This window comes from Eumetopias jubatus, unplaced genomic scaffold (assembly GCF_037043125.1).
Source record: "Eumetopias jubatus isolate StellerSeaLion01/CBP00866 unplaced genomic scaffold, mEumJub1_p1.0 scaffold_4, whole genome shotgun sequence".
Classification (NCBI taxonomy): Eukaryota; Metazoa; Chordata; class Mammalia; order Carnivora; family Otariidae; genus Eumetopias; species Eumetopias jubatus.
Genome location: NW_028274810.1, coordinates 144616449 through 144640441, shown reverse-complemented (window position 1 = coordinate 144640441; position 23993 = coordinate 144616449). Strand labels below are relative to the sequence as shown.

Here is a 23993-nt window from a genome sequence, read left to right as displayed (position 1 = left end):
CCTTGCTTGTGTTCTCTCTCTCACTGTCTCTCTCTCTCTGTCAAATAAATAAAATCTTTAAAAAAAAAAAAAAATCCCTTATGTCCCAAAAACTGTTCGATACTAAGAAAATTTTTTTAAATAATGTGTCATTTTTGCATCAAGGATCTCAGAGTTGACTAAAGGAGACAAACATGTAAATAGGGAATTACAAAGTGTAATGAGTTTTATGATAGAGGAGTGTATTAGTTTTAAAAGTGACACAAGAGGCAGCAGTCAGCTCTGAGGATGGTAATTAGGGAATGCTTCCGAAAGAAAAGACACACCTGAGCCCAGTCCTTTTTTTTTTTAAGACAAATGGAATTAACTCACATGTTCTATTTTAAAGCTTTTTTTTAATTTAGTGATATATCTTGGATGCCTTTTGTGTTAGTATATATAGATATTCCTTATTCATTTGAATGGTTGTATAGTAATCCATTCTATAGATCTGCCTGTGATATTTAATCCCCTATTAATGGATATTTGAGTCATTTCTAATTTCTTACTAATACACCCAGTGCTGAAATAAATACACACTTGCATTGGAATCTCTGTAAACAGATTCTTAGGCTTAATAAATTAATTAAATGCCCAAGCATTTAATAAATATTGCCAAATTACCCTCCAAAAATATTGGGTGCAAATGCTTAATCCCATACCTGTGCAGAAATTGGAACTGTCAGTTCTTAAAACTGCCAGAGTAATAAATTAAAAATATTATGTTATTAACTTGAATTTGAATTTAAGTATTAGTGAAGTTGAGTATCTTTTCATGCTTACTGGCCAGTTACTTTTGTTTTTCTGTGAACTAATTACTGTCAGAGTCTGCGAATTTACCATATGCAAGCTAATGAATCAGCCTGCTAGTGTTTTGTGGCTTCTGGCAGAAGACATAAGACTCATGGGTCAGAAACAACACTATTACTCCAGGCACAAGTAACATGAGCACCGTGTTTGCATTGGTTCCTCTTGCCCCCAGGTCCCACGAGGGCAATGCAGAAGGGCCCTCAGGGAGATGGTATGCATGCAGTAGGTATGTGGCACAGCCAAGGAGCATGGAGCTTGTCGAAACCACCCCCTTTAGAGTGAGTCTGCTCTTTGTCCTGGAGAGAGACTTTCCCACATCCCTCAAGGTTGTTCTCTGTAAACACAACCTAAGAACTAGCCTCAGTTAACAGCTTTCAGGGCCTTGCATCCTGTTCATACCTAGCAATAACGTGGCAGGGAAGTTCAGGGCCCATGGCTAATTGCCTTTTCCAACATCTTCCTTTTCTTATTTTTCTGTATGCTTATTTATCATTTTCTCATTGATTTGTAAGCACTCTCTGCTACCACAACAATTATTCCTGGATCTATCATTGAATATCACCTATCCTACCCTAGTTTGCCTTTTTTTTTTTTTAATTTGATTTTATCCACTGTAGTTTTATGGGTTTTTTTTTTTCTTCAATGGGTTTCATGTCATACTTATAAAAAGCTGCCCTATTATGATAAAAATGTTAACCGATTTTTTTTCTCTTATGCTTTCAGTTTTGGCCTTTAACATTTTGATCCTTTTGGAATCTACTTTCATGTAGGAATGATGTAGGGGACCCATTTTGGTTTTACCAAATGGTTAGACAGTTCTTGCAACCACATTTCCTGTCTCTCCCTACTTGTTCGAAATGGTATCTTCCTTATATACTAAAACTTATCTGTACTTATATCTTATACTATTTTTTATTCTATTTCTTTTAATCTCTTTGTAGGCTACTACTCAAACCTTATCTTTTAACTGCCATAGCCTTCAAATACACTTAACACCTGGTAGAATTTGTTCCTCCTTTTTTCTCTTTTATTTAAAAACTTTCTTGGCTGTTTTCACATATTATTCTTGAATGGGTCTTTTAAAATAAAGTAGGCTAGAGGGGAGGGCGGTGGGGGGATGGGTCAGCCTGGTGATGGGTATTAAAGAGGGCACGTTCTGCATGGAGCACTGGGGGTTATGCACAAACAATGAATCATGGAACACTACATCAAAAACTAATGATGTAATGTATGGTGATTAACATAACAATAATAAAAAAAAGTAGGTAAACAGGGTGAATATAACTATGAAAAGAAATTCTAAACTACTGTCTTCTACAGACTTACCCCTTTTTAAAAGTCTTATTCATGTTATAACTTTTATGGTTTAATTTGCATTTCAACAAATATAGAACTGTATCATAGTTTCTATTTGCAACTTCTAAAATCTTCCTTATTTTAATATAGATTCCGTGCAGTTTGGAATACTGGGATGAACTCCAGAAGGTTTTTGTTGCATTTCAAGAATTCAGTCTGTCTGAAAGCAAAGTGTGTGAACTGCAGTTGCCGGATATCAATCTTGTGAGTGACCAGAAGAAACTGGTATCCTCGGATCTTTGGAGAATTGTCCTGAACAGCAGTCAAAATGGTGCTGATGACCAAAGGTAACTCAGCGAAAAATGAAATAGTGACATTATACTGGGAAATAGTCATCAAGTCCTCGTATCTAGTGACCCCTCACTTAGCCGGATCTCAGCTGGCTAGCAGCTGCATCTGTGTGAACTACAGATGGAAACTAGGACATAAGACAAGCTGATATAGCAAAGTCTGAGTACTAAAAATCCTGTGTTGTATGCATAATACAGCCCTGTGAGCCCTCACAGTAATAACCTGTTCCTTAAGTATAAAAACAAAAAGTGCAAAAAACAAACTACCAAAAAAAATCAAGCCATCCTGAACAAAAAATATAAAGAAAAGAACCATTAATTCCTCAACAGATTCCTTTTTTTTTTTTAAGATTTTATTTGTTTATTTGACAGAGACACAGTGAGAGAGAGAACACAAGCAGGGGGAGTGGGAGAGGGAGAAGCAGGCTTCCCGCGGAGCAGGGAGCCTGATGGGGGACTTGATGCGGGGCTCGATCGGATCATCATGACCTGATCCGAAGGCAGACGCTTAACGACTGAGCCACCCAGGCGCCCCCATTCCTCAACAGACTGTTAATGACACAGTAAACAATATATGTTAATGATAACCCTGGAGCATTAAGAGAGAGGTTAAATAAATTGTATTGTCTCCTTCTAAAAAGATAAATTTTGGAACTATTTCTTTCTTAAGTGGTTTTATTTTTTTCTTAGAGATTTTATTTATTTATTTGAGGGAGAGAGCACAAGGTGGGGGAGGAGTAGAGGGAGAGGGAGAAGCAGACTCCCTGCTGAGCAGGACCCTGGGATCATGACCTGAGCCGAAGGCAGATGCTTAACAGAATGAGCCACCCAGGCACCCCTCTTAAGTGGTTTAAAAAAAAAAAAAACTTTAAAATATCTCTAGACATTAGAAAAACTTGGCTAACCAAAATGACGTCTATCCAAAGGATTTCTAGATAGCTCTACATTGTATTTGGCCAATAATGAATCTCTAGAGCTATAGACTTCAGGTGTTCTGTATCATGTCCTCACAATTTCCTATCCCACATCTCCTGCAGGATATCTGGTTAGTGGCCAAAGAGGGCCAGACTGTCCCTATTTTCAATATTTGCCTGCTTGATACATCCACTAACTTAAGAGTAGAAAAAAAATTGGCTTCAGTAACCCATTCTTCAGCACATCTTCTCATTTACATATCCCTATTAGTTAAGCCTTTCTGTTCACGCTCCCACAAAAGACAAGAAAAAGATACTAAATCACAGTCGGTGGGATAGTTTTCTTGGGTCATATGATAATGCGTGTACCATGGGCTCAGGCCCATCTTGTTGTCTATCACTCTCAGTGTCCTACCTTCCAGTTCTCCTGATGAGCTGGCTTTAGCGTTCTCTTACTCCTTTTATGTAATCCCTCCTTTTCTCTCCCCAAACAACATTCTGGCACTAACAAAGAGAAAAAACATCCATCATTCATAACATCCCACAAATCAACTGTTTTTTCTGTGTTACTTTTATTTTTGCCCGTGACTGTATGTATACCTTTACAAGGTTATAATCATAGCACATCATTTCATGTTCTGATTCCTACTTTCTATTATAAAGAGTTGTGAACGCTTTCTCTTTTTTTTTTTTATCAATAATACTATATGTTCATTGAAGAGCATTTGGAAAATAAAGAGAATGCCATCACCCTTGGTCATATCACACTGATAACCTCTTTAACATTTTAACAGTAGCCTCACAGTCTTTTCCAGTGATTACTTCGTGTGCTTAATAATATGTTTTATACTTTATATATCCTGTTTCTAGGTCATGTGGCTCTTCAAGAATAATTACCTTCCTTTTATATTACCTACTGATTATAACTAGCAAAAATATATTAGAGGAGTGGAATCTTAATTTCACTTATATGTGGAATGCTGCAATGAAAAGAATACCCATCCCGTGAGTTAGCAAATGCATAGGAAGATTGCCTATTCTAAGTACAGGTTACCTAGTCAGAAACCAGGAAATCTCAGAAAATAGAGCTGTAAGTAACAAAAATGTTTTTAATCTGAGTTTCATTAATAGTATCAAGGTAGAAATCATTTCTTGATTCTAATTATAAAAGAATGCATTTTCAGCATTGAAAGAAGCATTTTCGACAAGGTTAATTCCTCTGAATCTGAAACATTCATAAAAATTACTTTTGTGGTAAGCTTAGCACAACAGAAATGTGGAACCTTTAGGGAATGGAAATTTATGCAGACAATCAAATTCAGGCAATTTTTCACCAAGCTTTTGACATTGTAATCACAGATCTTTTGTCCTCACCTGGGATTTTTCAAGTTACCTAATATTTCACAATTGATCTTGCTTTGTTTGACATTAACCATTTTTCAGATAGAATTTGATATTTATGAAATTAAATTTAAAGAGTTGGTTTAAAAGTCAACTTCATAAGATCCTACTAAGACACTTTTCAGAAGGGACAGTAAATAAATTTTTTCTAATTTCTAGAAAGAAAACATTAGTGCTTCAATAATATGTCAGCATTTCATGCAGAAGGAAAACTGCTGCAGTTAGCTCCAGTATATTCTGTCATGAGAAATTTAGAACTGGACAAAAACCTGCCGCTTTTATGATTAGAGATTACCTTATAAGTAATATTCTCAGTGGTTTGAAAAGGATATGCATCAGACTGTTGTGCATTCCAGGAAGAAAGTTCATAAAAATAAGTCCTATGAAGCTTAATCTTGATAAGAAAAAAGAGGAAGAAAAAGCAAAGAGCATCTTGCCCACAATTGGCATAAAGTTGCAACAGGGTAGGGTAGCTCAGTGGTAATGGCATCACTATATGTATGTAAATAGAAGCACTATTTAATAGAGAATTCCAAGTTAGAAGACCTGGATTTAAGTCCTGGCTCCATCACCAACTAGGTATTTGGCTTTCAGAAACTGATTTCTAAGCTGAAGCCTTAAGGAATGAATGGGAGCTAACCGGTCCAAAGGGTAGCAGGTAGCCTTCATTACAAAGGACTGGAGACAAAAGAGCCAATCTCTTAAACCTTAGTCTGTTTATCCCATACAGGTATATTATCTTTAACTCAATGCCTGTGTATTTGTAATAATTACATCCCACCATCTTTAACCAGTGATTTGCTTGATCACATGAAAAGGAGCGATTGGTAATGATTGTTCTTTTTTGAAGGTAGCATTTGAAGTAGAGTAACTTCAAGCTTAGTTTCCACTACAGTATTGACGTTTTAGGAGACTTCTCCCATTTGCTGCATACTGGACTGGAGGCAAGAGATACAGCTTTTAAGCCCTGATCAAGATATCCATTTCAGCTATTTATCTTTTTTTTTTCAGCTATTTATCTTTAATCTAATCATGAATGTATTGCCCATGCCTATTGCTTAAGCCTAATAAATCCCCTTCATCAGTTAGGTCCTGACAAGAAACAGAAGGCAAACTCAAACTTGAAGATTGTAGAGAGTTTAATGAAAGGACTATTTCCAGAAGTGTGGGCAGGATTAAGGGATGGTACGGAACCCTGGGGCTAGGAATCCTGGGGAACCCTCCCATTCTTAGGCCTGCAGGAGCCGGGGGAATACATACCCTCACTCCACTGTCCTCTCAGAGGACAGAGCATCTTGTTGATGCAGTCCAGCAGCAGAGAAGAGGATGTGGAAGGGCAGAAAGTGTGGGTCTAGTGAGCAGACACAAGGTAGCCAGCAACTGCACACTCTATTTGCAATATGTAGTTTCTTACCCAGTAACTGGCCCTACAAGGAAAAAAGGGGCAACAAAGTGGTGGGCCCAACTCTCAGGTTTTGGGCCACTCTCCTAGGTTCCCGGGGTTTGGAATCAATTCGATGTCTTCTGATGGATCAGAACAGCCATCTAATTTGTTTCTGCACACCCCTTACCCTCACGCCAAATGACGAAATCCTAGAAGTGTGTGACTGTATACAGTTATACAAATTACAGGCAACTATCATGTAACACCATAATAACTGCAGATCTTGATATATAGGTTCAGTTAACTTTATTACCAGTTGATAATGCTCAACTGTGTTCACCTGTGTCAAATCTTTGATGGTTTGTTGTGCATATTGTGCGGTCATTTCTCACAACATTAGAACATGTGAAAGCAGATGACTTATAAGGACTTTTTATCCCCACCCCCAAAATGGTGGTTAATAGAAGAAGGCATCTTAGAAAAAGAAGTGGCTGAGGGTGCTCTTTCTTCACGCAATGAAAATTGAAACTCTAGTGAGATTTTTGGAGTACTTTCATTTTTGAATGTGCCACAACAAAGTATTCTCTCCTACTCCCTAAAGATCTTATAAAAGAAGCCCCCATCCACTCATATTTGGTAATCTTTGAGACAGTGGTCAACAGCTTTTTTTTTTTTCCAAAGAGGAGATGCTTTTCATTTTTTGAAGCCTTGATTCTTGCATAGATAATACAGCAGAGGAATTAGATGAAGAGCATCGTGATGATCAAGTCTCTGGATTGTTTCTCTTCTCTCCACCAGTTGAACTTTCTCTTACCAAGAAGATGACTGTGGCCTCCAAATTCTCTTCCCTTCTATTTGGCTGCTTGGATGTGTACTTTTAGATGTACCTAAATTTCTTGAGTACCATTTTTAAAACTCTTGATTTTCGTAAACCATTTAGGTGTAAACCAGAATATTTTTTACCGGGGATAAACCTGAGTTTTGCCTTCTCTACCTTGGGTAGAAGGGATGCTTGTATTTTTCCCCAAGTGTCTTTTTGAAGCCTTTTACTATTTCCTTTTAGTTGATGACTGAACTCTATGTAACACCAGGAGTTGGTCTTCTGCCAGCAAGTCCTTTTCCATGTACACATTCCCTAAAATAATCAGTTTTCCTCGGGGCTCACCTAAAGTTCTAGGCTGATGATATTAAAATGACTCAGAAGTCTTTGTGTCATGGTGCTTAGTCTGTGAACTGTGGAAGATTCTCTCTTTCTAAAGTCAGATATAAAGGAGTCCTTTACCTGAGGGCCTATTTAAGCCTGTTGTGTTTTTTTAAGCCATGGATTACAACCCAGTTAGTGGGTCATGAAATCAATTTAGCAGGTTGTAGCTGGAATTTTTTTAATAAAATAAATATTGGTGTGAAAAGGACAAATATTGTATAATTCCACTCCAATACCATCTGGTATCTCCAGATGAGATACCAAGAGTAGCAAATTTTTAGAGACAGAGTAGAATGGTGTTCATCAGGGAGTGGAGGAGAGGGGGATGGGGAGTTCTTGTTTAAGGGGTATAGAGTTTGAGTGCAGGAAGATGAAAAACCTCTGGAGATGGGGACACTGATGGTTGTACGACAGTGAGGATGTACTGTGCCCATGGGTTAAATAGTAAATTTATGTTATCTATATATTTCATGACAATTTTTAAAATATCAGCATGTGTCATATTTTTAGTAAACCTACCTCCCCCCTCCACCAGTTTTATATGTGACCTAGAATACAATAAAAGTGTATTTTTTACTTTGGGTTAGAGTTAAAGCATTTAAAAAATGGTGATTCTAGGGACTAGAGAGGACTTGGTGCAAGAGACAGGCACCCTCCCCCGTGCAGCTGTCTCCCAGAATGGTCAGAACAGTGTTTTTGCAGGAGGAAGGAGGGAGATTAGGTGAACCAGTGTTGAGAGACCATGCCGCAATGAGGTGGATGTCAGTGTGATGTTACAAGACCCATCTTGGGACCTAAAGGCAATCACCAACAATTAACGTTGATATACGTGACCAGTATGGTACCCTGTTTACCAGCCAGAAAAAGAGGGATGGCATTTTTTTCTGTTAATGAGTGTTAGATATTATACTGAACAGTTCGTATGCAGCATCTCCTTTAATACTCAGAGTTGTTCAATTACTGTACTCATTTTACAGATGGAAAAAAATGAGATTTAGCCAGGTGGTAATACAATTTGCTGAAGGTTATAATATAAATGATAGAAATGCAAGTATCTTCACTAGGGTCTTTTACCCAGTTATTCTCTGCTTAATCTCTCTGCTGTATTTTGCTGTATTATAAAAGCCTTCTTACTATGGAGGGATCCAGAGAAAAGCTCAAGCCTTCATCAGTTAAGTCAGATTGTTGGGTACCTGCGCTGCTATAGGTGTTCACCTGAGAATGGCACCAGGAGTGAATCTTCAAGGATTGTGCCAGGGTCCCAGCAGTGCCTATTAATCAATCAAAACACAGACTTACTAAAATACTCGTTTAAAGAGTTGATACCCATCTATAGGCACCCCCCTATAGGACAGTTGGTAAGTTACCTTTCAGCTAAAATGCAGATATAGATATGTAAAATTCCTGCCATATTTTCCACTTTTTAGAATATTTCCAGGAATTTGAGTTTCCATTAGGATCTTAGGGATAGTTCAGCTAACTACTGAATCTGGAGTTCTGTGTATTATTGTTTGAGAGGTATTACCCCAGGAGTTACCACTTTTACTTTCTTCTCTATTTCTACTGATTACACATCTCATAAATTATCTTTTTCCTTTTGACATCTGGGTCAGAGTTCATTGTACCTAATTAAGGAAATTATGCAAACATAGCTGCTCTAAGTGTCCCTAGCAGGGTCATCCCTCTCCTATTTATGACTGGTTAGCTCTATTACACTTACATCTTTTTAGTCCTGGTGTAAGAGGTAAGCATATATATGCTGCTTTTAAAATGATATATAATGATGATCAAATTAAGTTGAGTATCGAAAAACTATCATTTTACTGATCAAAATACATTTAAAGTATATTCAGTTTGTATATACCATATTAATTTTGTGATTAAGAAATTTTAATTTTGGTATGACTAATTTTTTAGTAAGTCTGAATTTTTAAATATAGCTTAACTCAACAACCATTTTAGTTAGGATTTTAAGATTGAAAGAGTATTTCTAACTACTTGAGTCTGTTAACTATATAAGCCAAAAAAATCTCTTTTTAAAAATTTATATGTATATTTAATGTAGGAAGAACTAAAGAATTAATCAATTTGTTATTAATAAAAATTATAGCACATACTCCTGTTTCAATATGTTATACTATCTGCTACTCTCCAGATAGAAAAATAAATCTTGGAAAATCAAGAGTGTCAAAAATTGTAGTTGGCAAGAAAAATGCTTCAGATAAACACCTCAAATTGTGTACTCACTGTTTTAAAACTAATCTTATAGAACTCTCGCCTGGATTTTTAATAATATTTTGACTAACATTGTACCCTATTTCTAACAACTTCTGAAAGTAGTTTAAATGTATAAAACACATGTACAACTAATACGTTTTGCTCTTTCTGAATAAATACAAGTTTTAATTTTACCTAGTCGATGAAATCTGTTATTTGTAACTTCACAGATAAATTCCTAGAAGGCTATTTAAATTAACATGCCCATTTATAGAAGCTTTAGAATATACTTAGATGCATTCCTTGCACATAACATTTAATCAGTAACAAATTGCCCCAGAGTTTGTATTTTCTTTGTAGGCACTGGAGATTTACTAACATTGCAGTAAATACCACTATATAACTATAAACTTCTTAAAATTGTAATACTCAATAAACGTGTTGGAATGCTCCTAGCTTTCATTTTCACCAGGCTTTTCACAACCTCTTTCAAAACTTAGCTGAAGATTCACACTCTGACAATCCCCCGTGATGCACCTCACGCCATCCTGGGTTCCTCTTCTGTTTCTACTCTGGCAGCACTTCCAACCTTCCTGTACCTGGGTGGTTGTTCTGTTTGATGATGTTTCTAAATGTCTACGTATTTTATATCATCGATTAGATGGTGATATAGTTCCTTAGTTTTTCTTGTCATAGTTCTCCCTAGGATACTGTAAATCAGTGTTTCTTCTCTAGGCCCCTCAGGGACTTGGAAGCCAGGCTCCCATAGCTCTAGAACAAATTTCGGATTTGGAAAGAAGAAGGCAGAGGATGATGAGAGAGAATGGGGCAGCATCTACTCAGTGATCTGCAGTCACCATAATGTCCCTTGCGCCATCCCACTCCCCAGTTCCCATGATGCCTCTGCTAGCACTGATGCAAGGCAGCTAGGCAGCATGTTTCACACGCACATCAGCAGCTGCCATGTACCAGCTTCTTCCCTCCTACAGATGCCTTCACTGTTCCTTTTAATGAGATTTTACTTGTTTAAAATGGCGGTAGGAGGATGGGCAAGTGAATAGAGGACCCATGCAGTGTAAGTGTCCATGGGACCTTGGTTCTTCTGGACATGGTCATAACTTTTATGGCACCTAGTATAGTATTTAGTGAGTCTCCAATAAAGAGGATTGACTAACTCATGGCCCTATGGATATGGACAATCTGGAAAAGTAAAACAAAGTGAAACATTTTATGATGATGCTGAAAGTATTGGGTTTTTTTTTTTTTTATTTTTTATGTTATGTTAATCACCATACATTACATCATTAGTTTTTGATGTAGCGTTCCATGATTCATTGTTTGCGTATTGGGTTTTTTTTTTTTTAATATTTTATTTATTTATTTGAGAGAGCGAGAATGAGAGAGAGAGAGCATATGAGAGGGGGGAGGGTCAGAGGGAGAAGCAGACTCCCCGCCGAGCAGGGAGCCCAATGCAGGACTCGATCCCGGGACTCCAGGATCACTACCCGAGCCAAAGGCAGTCACTCAACCAACTGAGCCACCCAGGCGCCCCTGCGTATTGGGTTTTTGTTTTTTTTTTAAGATTTTATTTATTTATTTGAGAGAGAGAATGAGATAGAGAGAGCACATGAGAGGGGGGAGGGTCAGAGGGAGAAGCAGACTCCCTGCTGAGCAGGGAGCCTGATGCGGGACTCGATCCCGGGACCCCAGGATCATGACCTGAGCCGAAGGCAGTCGCTTAACCAACTGAGCCACCCAGGTGCCCCTGTATTGGGTTTTTAAACAGCAGAGTCATACTCCAAATTGTGTTGGTCTTAAACTAATAGAACAAGTTGTCCATAAATTGCATGAGATGAAGATGGAAGAAAATTGGGTTGGAAGTAGGTCAACACGACCTGGGGTTTGAGGCATCCTTTGAAATTTTTCTGCTAATGACTTACAGACAATAATCAACATGAACTTAATTTTTAAAAAACAACTAGTTTGTGTGAGTCAATACAGAAGATTTCATGATAATATATTAACTATAGGATTATGGGTGCTAGCTTTAAAAACCCTTATTGAAAAACATTTTACTTGTACGGTATTGGGAAATCTAGGTCATTGATCTTCTTTTATTATTTATTTCCCATAGCTCTGCAAGTGAATCTGGTTCTCAAAGCACTTGTGACCAACTTGTAACTCCAACAGCCCTGGCTGCCTGTACCAGAGTCGACTCCTGTTTTACCCCATGGTTTGTCCCGTCTCTTTGCCTTTCCTTCCAGTTTGCTCACCTGGAGTTCCATCTTTGTCATCACCTTGATCAACTAGGCACAGGTATTCTTTCCTTTAGCATCTGAATAGCAACCACTTAATACTTACTGTCTTTCTTGAGTGTTCTCAAGACACATTTCATCAATTTTTGCCCAGAAGTAAAAAGGCGTGGAAGGGTTTTTATTCTGTGTATTGCAGTATTAGTGATGTTTTAAAGTGCTGTGATTGCTAATCACTTCCACCACCCAAAGCTCTTTCCCCCTACTAACTACCACCCATGTGGTGGTGGAAATTTTTAGAAGAGGCATTCATTTCCCTTAACAATGATCACTGGCAAAATTATTCTGAAGCTGACTTCATCTAACAGATGTATCCCTTACTTTTGAACCATCATATGGACCTATAATATAAATTACCAGTACTATTGAACTAGCATGATTTTGCATGCTTCCTAATAAGAATTTTCAAGGAAGTTAGAAAAATTGCAGGTTTTACTGTTATTCCAATTAGGATCTTTTTAAAAGAAATACATCTGTTTCTGTTCTGTGTCCGGAGCTACTACATTAATGATGGATAGATTCCAAAAGTATTCGATATTACCTGATTTCAAAAGCATGAATACATTCTACAAAGGATGGGCAAATTCTCAAGAAATTTAAAGAACTGTCATTTTAACAAGTTGGTAAGGTAGAAGATTAAATTTTCCCACCACCGAAAGTCGTCTTTTATAAATTTGCCAATGTCACATGAATAATTACTCCTAAAAGTCTATACCAAATATTTCCTAGTTAGTACATTTTTATTCAGGTTTTCAACCTAACATGTAATGGAAAAAGGAAAAAAAAATCAGATTTAAAAAATCAGATTAGAACTAAACACAGCTGCTGTTAAGCATCTTGCCCTTTCAGCAAAAAATGGAATTTAACCTGCTTTTTCTAACTCTTTTCGAGTCATGTTTTTGTTTTTGAGATTTGGTTGGTAGATACAGAGCATTTCATAAAACTCTCCTTCGATATTTGCCTCCTCTTCATTTTATCTGTTGATCAAACTTTTGTCTGTGAAAGTGAAGGTGAACTTTAGACAATATATGTTTGAGGCATGCTGATTGAACAAAACCGTTTTGTTGGCAAATATCAAATGGTAATTCAAATAGTATAACGCCTTCAAGAGAGTGTTTGCATTTATTAAACTGCAAATAGCTAATTCGGTAATCTTTAAAAAGTGAATAATTTAAACGTCATCTCTTTATTTCCATAAAATATTGGCTCATCTCAATTGCTGTTTTTTCCTGTTTGTTTTCTAACAGCTCCGCCACAATACCTACAGCCATTTATTTCCGATAAAAATGTGCCATCTGAACTAGAATACATGATTATTTCCTTCAAAGAACCTCACATGTATCTCCGGCAGTGGAACAATAGTCCTGTGTGTCAGGAGATCCGGTTCTCAGCTCAAGCGGACTGTAAACTTCTCGAGTGCAGAAATGTCACGATGCAAAGCATGGTGAAACCCTTCAGCATCTTCGGGCAGGTGGCCATTTCCCGCGACGCGGGAGAAAAGCTGCTTGACTGCACTATTGTAATGGACTCTGTCTTTGTCAACTTTGGGCAACATGTGGTTCATTCTCTAAATACTGCAGTACAAGCTTGGCAACAGGTATGCACATCCTAGAACAGTTTACAGTTTGTCTGCATGTGATCTTTTACTAGGCACTCTATGTTATCACTTCTAATAGTAAGCGAAGCACAAACAAAAATGTGTGAGGATGAAGAATTTGATGGGCATCATAATATTTGGGGTTTTCTCTGTTTAGCAAAGTGATGCATGTTATTTTTAAAAGCTTTGGAGAATATGGGTTCTCTACACATGCATAGGAGACCATGCCCACATTTTTGTGACTAATGTACCACATCTGTGTGGAAAGTAACATATTCCCAGAAATTTTTTCCAAGTATTATGGCTTTCCTTTGCCAAAGCTTCAACTTAGTTATGTATCAGATTGTCTAAGCATCCATTGCAGAAATGAAGAACCTGTGTGAGCTTTGCTGATAGTAAACATTTCATCTTTTCAGAGGGAAAAAGCAGCGAGAAGAAATATGCAAGCCCAACAAGTCTTAGTCTTTCCCCCTATTATCATTCTGCCATTTTTTAATCAGTTAAAGACTCTCAATCGATAATTTTTTCCTTTCATCTCTTGCCAGAAATTAGCCATATCAAACAAGGGGATGAAGTGTAAGTCTGTGCTGCACGGCATATTTAAAATGGGGAACCTGTCCATGCCGCTAGCATGAAAATAATTTCACAGAATGTTTGGATAATACTGTGCTCCACAATTTAAGAACAAATCACTTCTGCTTCCACACTGATTTTCAGTATAATACTGTATTTCCATCAAGTTTGTGTTGCTATTAAAGCTGGGACACGCCCCCCACCTGTATATACTACCTGCATTTGTGTGGAGCTGGCCCCCCAGGAGAAATGTCCTTCATCCTGTGCTGACCTCATGTGGAGACAGGCGGGTGGGGGTACGGGAGGGGGGCTCTGAGTTCTCTGACTTAAGAATTTTTATGGGAATAAACTCTCTTCTTTATATGCATGAAGACCTATATAAGACTAAGGAATTAATTACCTAACATGGCACTACAATAGCAAAGGGAAAGAAGATAACACATCTGTTTTTTATTTTAAAATTCTTTTTTAAGGGCATTCCATGGTTTTCTTGTTGCAGAGGACATGCGTAAAATAAGAGCTAGTGTGATCTAAATCTTTGCAGCTGGTTCGAATAGTGATGTGAAAAAAACCTCCATGGCTCCAATTTCTGTTTTTTGTCATATTTTGAACAATGAATTTAATAAAAAACAAACCTAGAAAATATAAAAGAGTCATTGATAGAGCATTTAAACCCAGGATATTTTTGTCTTGGTATCAGGGCCATTCTAAGAGGACTCATGTGTAGCAACTACTGCAAAATGGCCTTCAGAAATATCAGTTTCCTCCCAGGGTAAAAATATTCTCTTAGACACAGCTATACATATAAATAAAATACGGTGCATAAATATTTAAATGTTTTAAACCACATCAGAGTGCCAATGACTGACTGGCTAACACAGTGCCTTGAAGGAATATTCTGAGTTTTTTTAAAAAATGGAATTGTATATTTGATTAAGTAGAGCCATATGTCACGTAGCATATTGCTGACAGGTACATTCTATGAATAGTTGATTCTGATTTATACAGGGATTTGGCAATGTTAACATGAGCCACAAGAGGATATACTTCTGTAATTGTTGCTGTAATTTTCTTGTTTCCTCCCATGTCAAGGGTACTTGCCACCAAGTTTTAATGTGGTAGGCATCTAACCCTATGCATTCTAAAGTAAATACAAAAATGCACTACTTTGAAATTAACAAACATTTGACATTGAAATGGGTTTGTAGAGGGTTATTAAGTTCATTGTTTCTAAGATGTTCTGAATGTGGTTTATTCCCTTAGTGGGGAAGATTAGTTTCCTAAGCTTGGAAGTTATTGTGTGTACAGTGCTCATATGCAATCTAATTATTGCCAATGAGAAATATGAATTTAATAAGCAAGATAAGTTATTCAAGTTTTCTGCATACTTTTATTGGATTCATATCTGAGACAAGTCATTTGTATCCAGTGTGGATGGACTAGACAGTTGAAGCATGAAACAATTTGACCTTTCACCTTTAGGTCACAAGCTCAAGATTAACAGAAGCCTTCATCAGTGTCTGATTTCTCTGGCCATAGTTTTTTTTTTCTCTTTTGCACATGATTAATGTTTTGTGAAACCAGATTAAGGATGCAAAATGCCACTTGCAATTTGCTTTATATTTCAATGCCATATCCCCACATTGGGACAAAATAACATGTAAAGGGGATTTTTATTTAAAAATGAAGGTCTTGCTCATGTGTCTTATCTTACACCAGAATGATGTCTGTCTCTGTTTAATTGCAAATGCCTGCACAACACTCCAGCCCAAATCCTAAATGTAAATAAGCCATCTTTTAATTACAAATCTGAGTCAGCATCCTGCAACTTAGACTATATGATGTCATATAAAATGTGTATGAACTGTTTTTATAATACACCAGAATTTAAGACACTCCAAGAAATGCTTAAACTTATTACGGTTATAATGAACTCCACAGATGAAGGAATAGTAGAGAAACAGTTCTCTGAGGACTTTGAGTACTCTTTAGAAAAATGTAAACAACCCCCTTGTGTTCTTTCATTTACATTTTTCTAAAACACTCATCATTTATTAAAGGTCAGTTTTTGGAGATGAGGAAAGTAATATGATTTTTTTTTCCCTACTCAAGTCCCATCTGGTAACTTAACCTCTCTGTTACCAGGAGATTGATCCCGATTTATTATGAAAACTGAATTTCAGTCTCAGGACATCTAACTGGGAGTTTGGAATAATATCCCTTTTTCCATGTTTGCACTCTTGGACCTAAAGGAGAGAAAAATGTTTATAAGGAGAGTAGTTTATGTTGATTATATAATGGCAAATGGAAAAATCTCATGAAAATAATTATACACTGTGACTCCAGTTTGATTAAAGGTTTATAAACCTTTAAGTATGTAAGACATATAAGATAGGATTAGATAGGATAGACTGGAGTAGAAACAGGCAGGACACTTTGAAGAGAAAAATTGCTAGAACAAAATCCACCAAAATATTAACAGCAGTTCTTTGAGTGTAAAATTAGAGACTTAAAAAAAATACATACTTCCTATATTTTCTAATTTTTCTACTGTGAACATGTATTCACTTATAATTTTAAAAATTAAATTTACTCATGTATTTGTTTCATAAGTGTTTATCGAGTCCCTATGTGTCAGGCATTATGCTGAGTACTGGAGATAAACCGGAAAATAACACAGACCTGGTTCCTGCCCTCATGCAGCATGGACTCTAGCGATGGAGACAGGAGGAACCCAGAATCAAACAAATAATTTCTTAGTCCCAGGAGGGAAAGTGAAATAGTAGAGTGTGATGTGAGCATAAAATAGGGGGATGTGACCTGCTCTGGGGGTGCTCCCAGAAGGCTCCTCAGAAGAAGTGACCTGAAAATGGGAACCTGAGTGTAAGTAGAAAGAAGTTAGTCAAGTGTGAAGGAAAAAAGGTCCAAGCAAGGGAAAGGCACTGAGGCAGGAAGGAGTTAGATGTGTTGAATGACTTGAAAGGGGGCCAGTGTGATGTTGGAGGAGCAGGAAAGAGCTCGCAGGGTTCGGGCGGGGCAAGCCAGTGGAGAGTGGCTCAGGGTGCGGTGGGGTCAGATCAGGCAGGACGTTCAACCCCACTGGGAGTCAAGCTTTGAAATCATAGCTCATGATTAAAAGCCACAGCGTAGGGGCGCCTGGGTGGCTCAGTTGGTTAAGCGACTGCCTTCGGCTCAGGTCATGATCCTGGAGTCCCAGGATCGAGTCCCACATCAGACTCCCTGCTCGGCAGGGAGTCTGCTTCTCCCTCTGACCCTCTCCCCTCTCATGCTCTCTTTCTCTCTCTCTCACACGTAAGTAAACAAAATCTTTAAAAAAAAAAAAAAAAAAAGCCACAGCATAGAGTGTGGCAGACAACAGGTAATTTTTGCTTGTAAGTACTTCGGTCTCTCTTAACCCAAGACTCATTTTTGTGATTAGTGTGGCTGTCAAGCAAGGTTCCGCTCCATGAGAATAGGGAGGTTGGTGAGAATCGATGAATGACAGAGTGAGGAGTCCCCGAGGGTATTTGGAAGAATGAGGTGTTTCAGGGCCTCTCCACCAGCTGCAGCCAGAAAGCACTGCACATCTACTGAGGGGGCCCTGTGCATGACTAAGAGTGGATCCTGCCCCCCAGGACACCTGTTCTGGATGAGGTTCTAGGTCAGGTCTTGGTCCAGGCTGGATTCCAGCTACTTTTGTCCTTAGACTTCTCAGGCCTCATAATCACTTAAATCACTGTCCTTGTGAGTTACGTGTCCCCTTTTACTCTCCCTCCCCTTGGGAAAATGGCGAGTGACCAAGAGTGCCATTGTGACATTTAGCTCTACAACGAGGAAATAGAGGCCACCAGAAGTATCAGTTACGGTTACCTCCCACTGTCTGCAAATTGATCGGCTAATTAATATTTTTTTCTTGCATTCTCAACTTGAGCATCTTTTTAACTATTCATTTACCAAAAGTATGTTTATTATTTTTTAAGCCATTAACTAACCGAGGGATAGAAGAGGAAACACAGAAATGCTCTGTCACTTTGTCAGTGTTTAGATATAACAGCAACCGATGGAGACACTATTAAGTTGAGAAGGGAGGTCTCAAGACAGGAACATAGTACTAACTTGTTGAGCCTCAGCAGATGAATGGGAGACATGAGCTGATGGATGACTATTAGCTGACACAGACACCAACTGTTTTTCAACGCACATTATCTCTCTTGAAAACTGCAGCTTGGCTTACACTGACTCCAGAGCTGGTCTGTTTTATGTGTTCAGCCTCTTAACAATAGAGGGAAAGTTACGGTTTTATTTACATCTCTCCCTGAGCAGATTTACACACACACACACACACACACACACACACACACACACATACATCCACCCTCCCCCTTAAGGGATCTGGGGATGTATTACCTAAATGATCCTTACTTTCTGTAGGGTACAAACTGTGGCTTTGGTAATTGGTCTTGATTGTCGAGTTTAGAAGGCCAGGAACGTGGTAATTCTAGCCTCCAGTACTCTGCTCAAAAACGTGCACTACTCAGTGCAGCATTCTTTGTAGCATGTTAATTTGTTTTAAAATGTTAAAAGTTTGAGGGATCTCATTGTTCTCTTACTCTTCTGTGCATATGATTTATTTTGCAGGAGTATAAATCAAAACATATTCTTGGAACATCGAAGATCTCTTTAAGGTATTTTTTGGTGCGTCTCCTGGAAATACAGAATACTTTGTATACCAGAGCTAATGACAACAGATCTCGTAGTGTTTCTGTGTTGTAACAGTCGCCACTGGGCAGACAGCTGCCAAACATCTTGCAATTAATCTGATGCACGTTCGCGTTCTTTTCCTTTCAGAACCAGTGCCCTGAGGTAGAGGAGTTGGTCTTCAGCCATTTTGTGATCTGTAATGACACACAGGAGACACTGCGGTTTGGCCAGGTGGACACTGATGAGAACCTTCTGCTTGCGCGTCTCCACAGTCACCAGTACAGCTGGCGTTCCCACAGATCCCCGCAGGTATTTGAGAGGCAGCCTTACAGGCACAGCAACTGTGACTGTGATGGTTGGGGATTCGTTTATTCTGCATTCGTGTGCCTGTGTCCAGTTATTGCCCTTTTTAAGTCTCCCAAGGAACCCCACAGCGTCGCTGCCCCGGAGAGAAACCCAGAAACGTTGAGATATGGGAGCCCAGTGCAGGCCTGCTCCTCCCGGAAGGGGATGGTCTCCTGGCTGGCCCACGTGCTGCGGGGGCCGCTCGGTGTGGCGCTTACGCGGTTGGACTCTAGAACCAAAGCTCGTGGGCTTTGATCCTGGCTCTGTGTAAACCTTGCTTTGCTCTCCGGGCTTCAGTTTTCTCATCTGTACAATGGGGATAATGATAGGACCCGTTCTGTAGGCTTCTGAGGACTAAGTGAGTTACTGTGTATAATGGCGCGAGAATAGCGCTCGAGGTACTGTAAGCATTACGTGTTGGCTATTATTATTTATGCATTTGTTCAGATTTTTACCACGTACATACTCTGCCTGGGCACTGGACATGCAAAGACAGGGAAGTCACAGTCCTTGCCCTCCAAGGACAGCTCACAATCTGTGACCAAGGGGGCACTGAGGAAAGACATACCAAAGGATGTCTGTTTTCCAAGTAGTGTAATTCCATTTTCCCGTCACTTTAGATGGGAATAATTAGAGGGACGTGCCCTGCAGGGATAATATGAGGATGAATTAAATACAAAGATGTGGTCTTAAATGAGTAAAAGAAATCCTAGGAAGTCATCTCAAGAATAATGTATTTCTAAAACTCTGGGTAATAAGGAAAGTACTGCTTGTGATTAAAAGAAAGTCATTAGATTAGAGAGCAAGTTTTCCCATCTGGTCTATAGACCAGCTTCAGAATATGTTATGCCCTCGGGGTCCTTCTTGCTTCTCCCCCACCCTGCCCCCCACCCAGTAGCTAGATTCTGATTTCTTGCTTGCTTTTTCATCATACTGCCACAGTACTAGAATAAAATTTGGAAAGATAGACACAGTACATTCTTATTTAAGAATATTTATTTATTTCTAGTAAACCTGACAGGACATTAAAACCACATAAATCCTTTCTTAATAAAACTTCTTAGAAAAATTTCTCCGATGAGATGATGTTGTACTCATCTTTTTAGAGTGAATGGCATGCCCTTGTTTTCTGTTTCTCTGGAGATATTTATGTGTTCTTAAGTGGTTTAGTTGTTTGCCCCTCGTAACATAGTTAAAGGCCAGTTTGTTTGTTTGTTTCAAAATATCTTTTTGGGCTTTTGTCTTATTAATTGCAGAAGTGAGAACATACAGACATGTGGCAAAAAAAAAAAAAAAAAAACCTATAATGGCAACCACTCAGAGACAACCCATGTTAATACTTGTCATATAACCTTTTAGATGTTCAAAAAGTTTCCACAGTAATTGCATTTTCAGCGACAGGAGAAACCTCTGGAAAGGCACAGCCCAGTGTAGCCGTGGCCCTTGGCCACTGCGCCCACACCCACACAGGCTCAGGCCTCTCCCCACAGAAAGCAAAATGCAGGAAGCTTACCACGCCCACCAGTTGCTTTTTTTTTTTTTTTTAAGATTTCATTTATTTATTGAGAGAGAGAGAGCGAGAAAGAGAGTACAAGCAGGGGGAGCTGCAGGCAGAGGGAAAGGGAGAAGCAGCCTTCCCGCTGAGCAGGGAGCCCGATGCGGGGCTCGATCACAGGACCCGATCACAGGACCCTGGGATCACGACCTGAGCCGAAGGCAGACGCTTAACGACTGAGCCACCCAAGCCCCCACCACCAGTTGCTTTAAGAGGCACAGACCACCATGGCCCTTGGTGACCCTCAAGATTCCCAGATACTGGGGACGCCTGGGTGGCTCAGTCAGTTAAGCGTCTGCCTTCGGCTCAGGTCATGATTGCAGGGTCCTGGGATAGAGCCCCACATCGGGCTCCCAGCTCAGCGGGGAGCCTGCTTCTCCCTCTCCCTCTGCTGTTCCCCCTGCTTGTGCTCTCTCGCTCGCGTGGTCTCTCTCTCAAATAAATAAAATCTTAAAACAAAAAGGTTCCTGGATGAGAGGGGTGATGATAAGAGCTCAGGGCTGTGGAGGAACAGGAGTCTTCATGTTACGGACATGTGGTGTCTGGGTGGGAAGGAAAGCACCAGGAAAGAAACATGGCTGACCGTTGCCAGCACGACACCTTCATATTTTACCCTTTTGCCTGTTTTCAAGGTCTTCTTGTATTTGTTACTAGTTTGGTTTTCACAATATCCATGTGTGGTGTGTGTTATTTGTTATGCAAGTTATAAATAAGGAGACAAATGGAAATGTTAAGCTGAGATGGTGGTAGAGTTGGGACTGAATTCCATATCTTTTGATTCTCGATAGAATGTTATTTCTACGGCATTGTCCAGCTCTCCTAGGTTTGGGCTGCATGATTTGTCTATTAGAATAGCCAAGCTGTGAGGTTTCAAGAGATAGGCTGAGAATCGCTGGTCTAATACTCCATATTTAAAGCTAGACTAATGTGGGATTCCTAGTCCAAGTAAATCCCTTGCAAAGTCTTAATTTTATTACCAAAAATAATAAGCTTTTTATGACAAACCGGACATAAGACAGATAGCTATTAAACTTTTCTTTTTGCTTATAATTTGCAACTGCATTCTCTGGATACAAATTTTAATGAGCTGTAGTCATTATAATCTTCAGGCTAAAACTTAGATCAGCTTTGTTTAAAAAAAAAATGATGTCTCTCTACAAAACTCCATAGGTTGAAGAAAGTGTATTTTAGAACCCTCTGAAACCAGAAGTCTTAATGGGCCCAGAGCATCTTCATGGAATTCCTTGCATCCACAATTGCAAATTCTGTTGTGCTCTAATGAGAGGTTACATCTGAGGATCAAAAAACTAGCCACTTAGCTTCAGACTGCACCTGGAGGTAGTCATAGACTTGCAATTGAGCAAACTGTTGCTTTTTCCAGACTCCACGTCATGTCCTGCGTTGCCCAGCAGGCTTGGTTTTAGGAACATTTGTGTCTGCATGTTTATGCTACCTTGGGTGTTAGTCAATTCATAGTCTCAGGGAGAATTTCCAGAGTTCATAGAACTTAACTCCACTAAACAATGTAGCTTATATTGCAGAGATCAAGAAAGTGGCAAGGACAGCTGGAAAGGTTTCAAAGAGGTCAGCATATCTTAGAACCACACAGGAGGTTGCTAACAACAGTAAGTCCCAATAGGATGGGAAGAAACATGGACACACCAATTCCAGAAATCCAAAACTGATTTTAAAATTGAAAAGTTGTAAACTCTCCTTATAGTTTTTAACACGTGCTCTGAGGCAAAATCCACTAAATGCTGGTATCCCGCAACTGTTGCTTGCCTAAACAAACAAAGGAAGAACAAAACTAATTCCTAGGGAATAGTTGAACATATTCAGCCACACAATCATATATGCCACCACAAACGGCCCTCAAATATCCCAGTTCAGTAGACTTCACATGAAGTTGGATGAGAACAGTAACTAGCAAAGGACTGGTCTTTAAAGAAGTGCTTCATATTGTATAAAGATGAATCTAAGGACTATAGGTGTGAGTTTATGGTATCTTTCCCCAGAATATGGGTAGTAGGTGCAGCTTAGGGTCAAGGAAGGTTTTGTTTAATGTAGCCAAACTGAATATGGGGACACTTCCATCAACCAGTAGGATTTGTGTAAAGGCTGTTCGAGGTGACTTCCTTTCCTGGTTAATAGAGAGCACTGTTGGCGAATTAAACTTGAAATAGGAATGCCTCTACCTTGTATGCCTCTACCTCATACCTTTTGTATGCAAAAGGAATTGCATGTGCTTTTATCCTCAAAACATGCACAATTTATAGATTATACATTTTTTTAGAATTGCTGAATTCCAAGTACCAGTGACTTAATTTCAGTAATCAAACCATCTAGCAAGGTGAAAATGGGCTCTAGACAGAGCTATAGAAAATAATAAAATATTGCTCCAAAATGGACATAAGTTTCATAAGCTCATGAAAAATGCAAAATGTAACAAGGTAAGAATTTTGAAGAGCAGCAGAGCATCTGGGACATACTCATTAAAGTAGTCAGATTTAGTGAAGAAAATAGAAAATCGTATATTACTCCAAGGCAGAGGTTGGCAAACTTTCTGTGTAGGGCCACATAGTCCATATTTTAGGCTTTTGGGGCCTTCCTGTCTCTCTCACAGCTATTCCTCTCTGCACAAAAGCAGCCATAATGAAAAATGTGGCTGTGTTCCAATAAAACTTCATTTATAGACTATGAAATTTGAATTTCAGTAACTTTCACACATCACGAAATAGTATTCTAATTTTTTTTGACCATTTAAAAATGTAAAAACCATTTTTAGCTCACAGGCCGTACAAAAATAGGCAGTGCACCCCATTTGGCCCACAAGCCATAGGTTGCCAGTCCTCCTTGGAGACCTCTCTGTTGACAAAACTCAGTAGACTAAAGGCTTGACATTAAGTTGTTTCACTCTGACCTAAGTGGTATTTCTATCACTTGAAAACTTGACAAAATGTTTCAGAAATGAAGAAGTGACAGGTAATAGTTTAAATCTAACATTTACAACCAACCTGTACTCACCACATAACAGTAAAATATGTTTATTTTACCTCTTCTGGGCTTGTATAGATAGACAGTTCTCCAGTTCACTGTTTATATGTAAAAATATTTTAAAGTGAGATCTGAGCATGTTTCCTCTTGTCTAAAGGGATAGTAATAGGTTTTGAGTATCTACCTATCTTATGATGAGTCCAGCCAGTTGTCATTTTCGCTAACTAGACTGTAATTCTCATTCACTTCACTCTTTTCACATCCATTTACATAATGCATATGTATATACAAATCATAAAGAAAGAGTGACAATATTCCTTAT

The 23993-nt window shown here is 38.7% G+C and overlaps 1 protein-coding gene across 6 annotated transcripts in view; it reads left to right on the top strand.

Moving 5' to 3' along the window:
* Positions 1 to 23993, top strand: part of VPS13B (vacuolar protein sorting 13 homolog B) — a 750734-nt gene that overhangs the window by 644021 nt on the left and 82720 nt on the right. For all 6 annotated transcript variants that reach the window (XM_028108562.1, XM_028108579.1, XM_028108553.1 and 3 more), the window contains 4 exons: positions 2275 to 2471; positions 11729 to 11910; positions 13154 to 13503; positions 18925 to 19086. In XM_028108562.1, coding sequence (XP_027964363.1) covers positions 2275 to 2471; positions 11729 to 11910; positions 13154 to 13503; positions 18925 to 19086 — 891 coding nt within the window. The remainder of the gene's footprint in view (positions 1 to 2274; positions 2472 to 11728; positions 11911 to 13153; positions 13504 to 18924; positions 19087 to 23993) is intronic.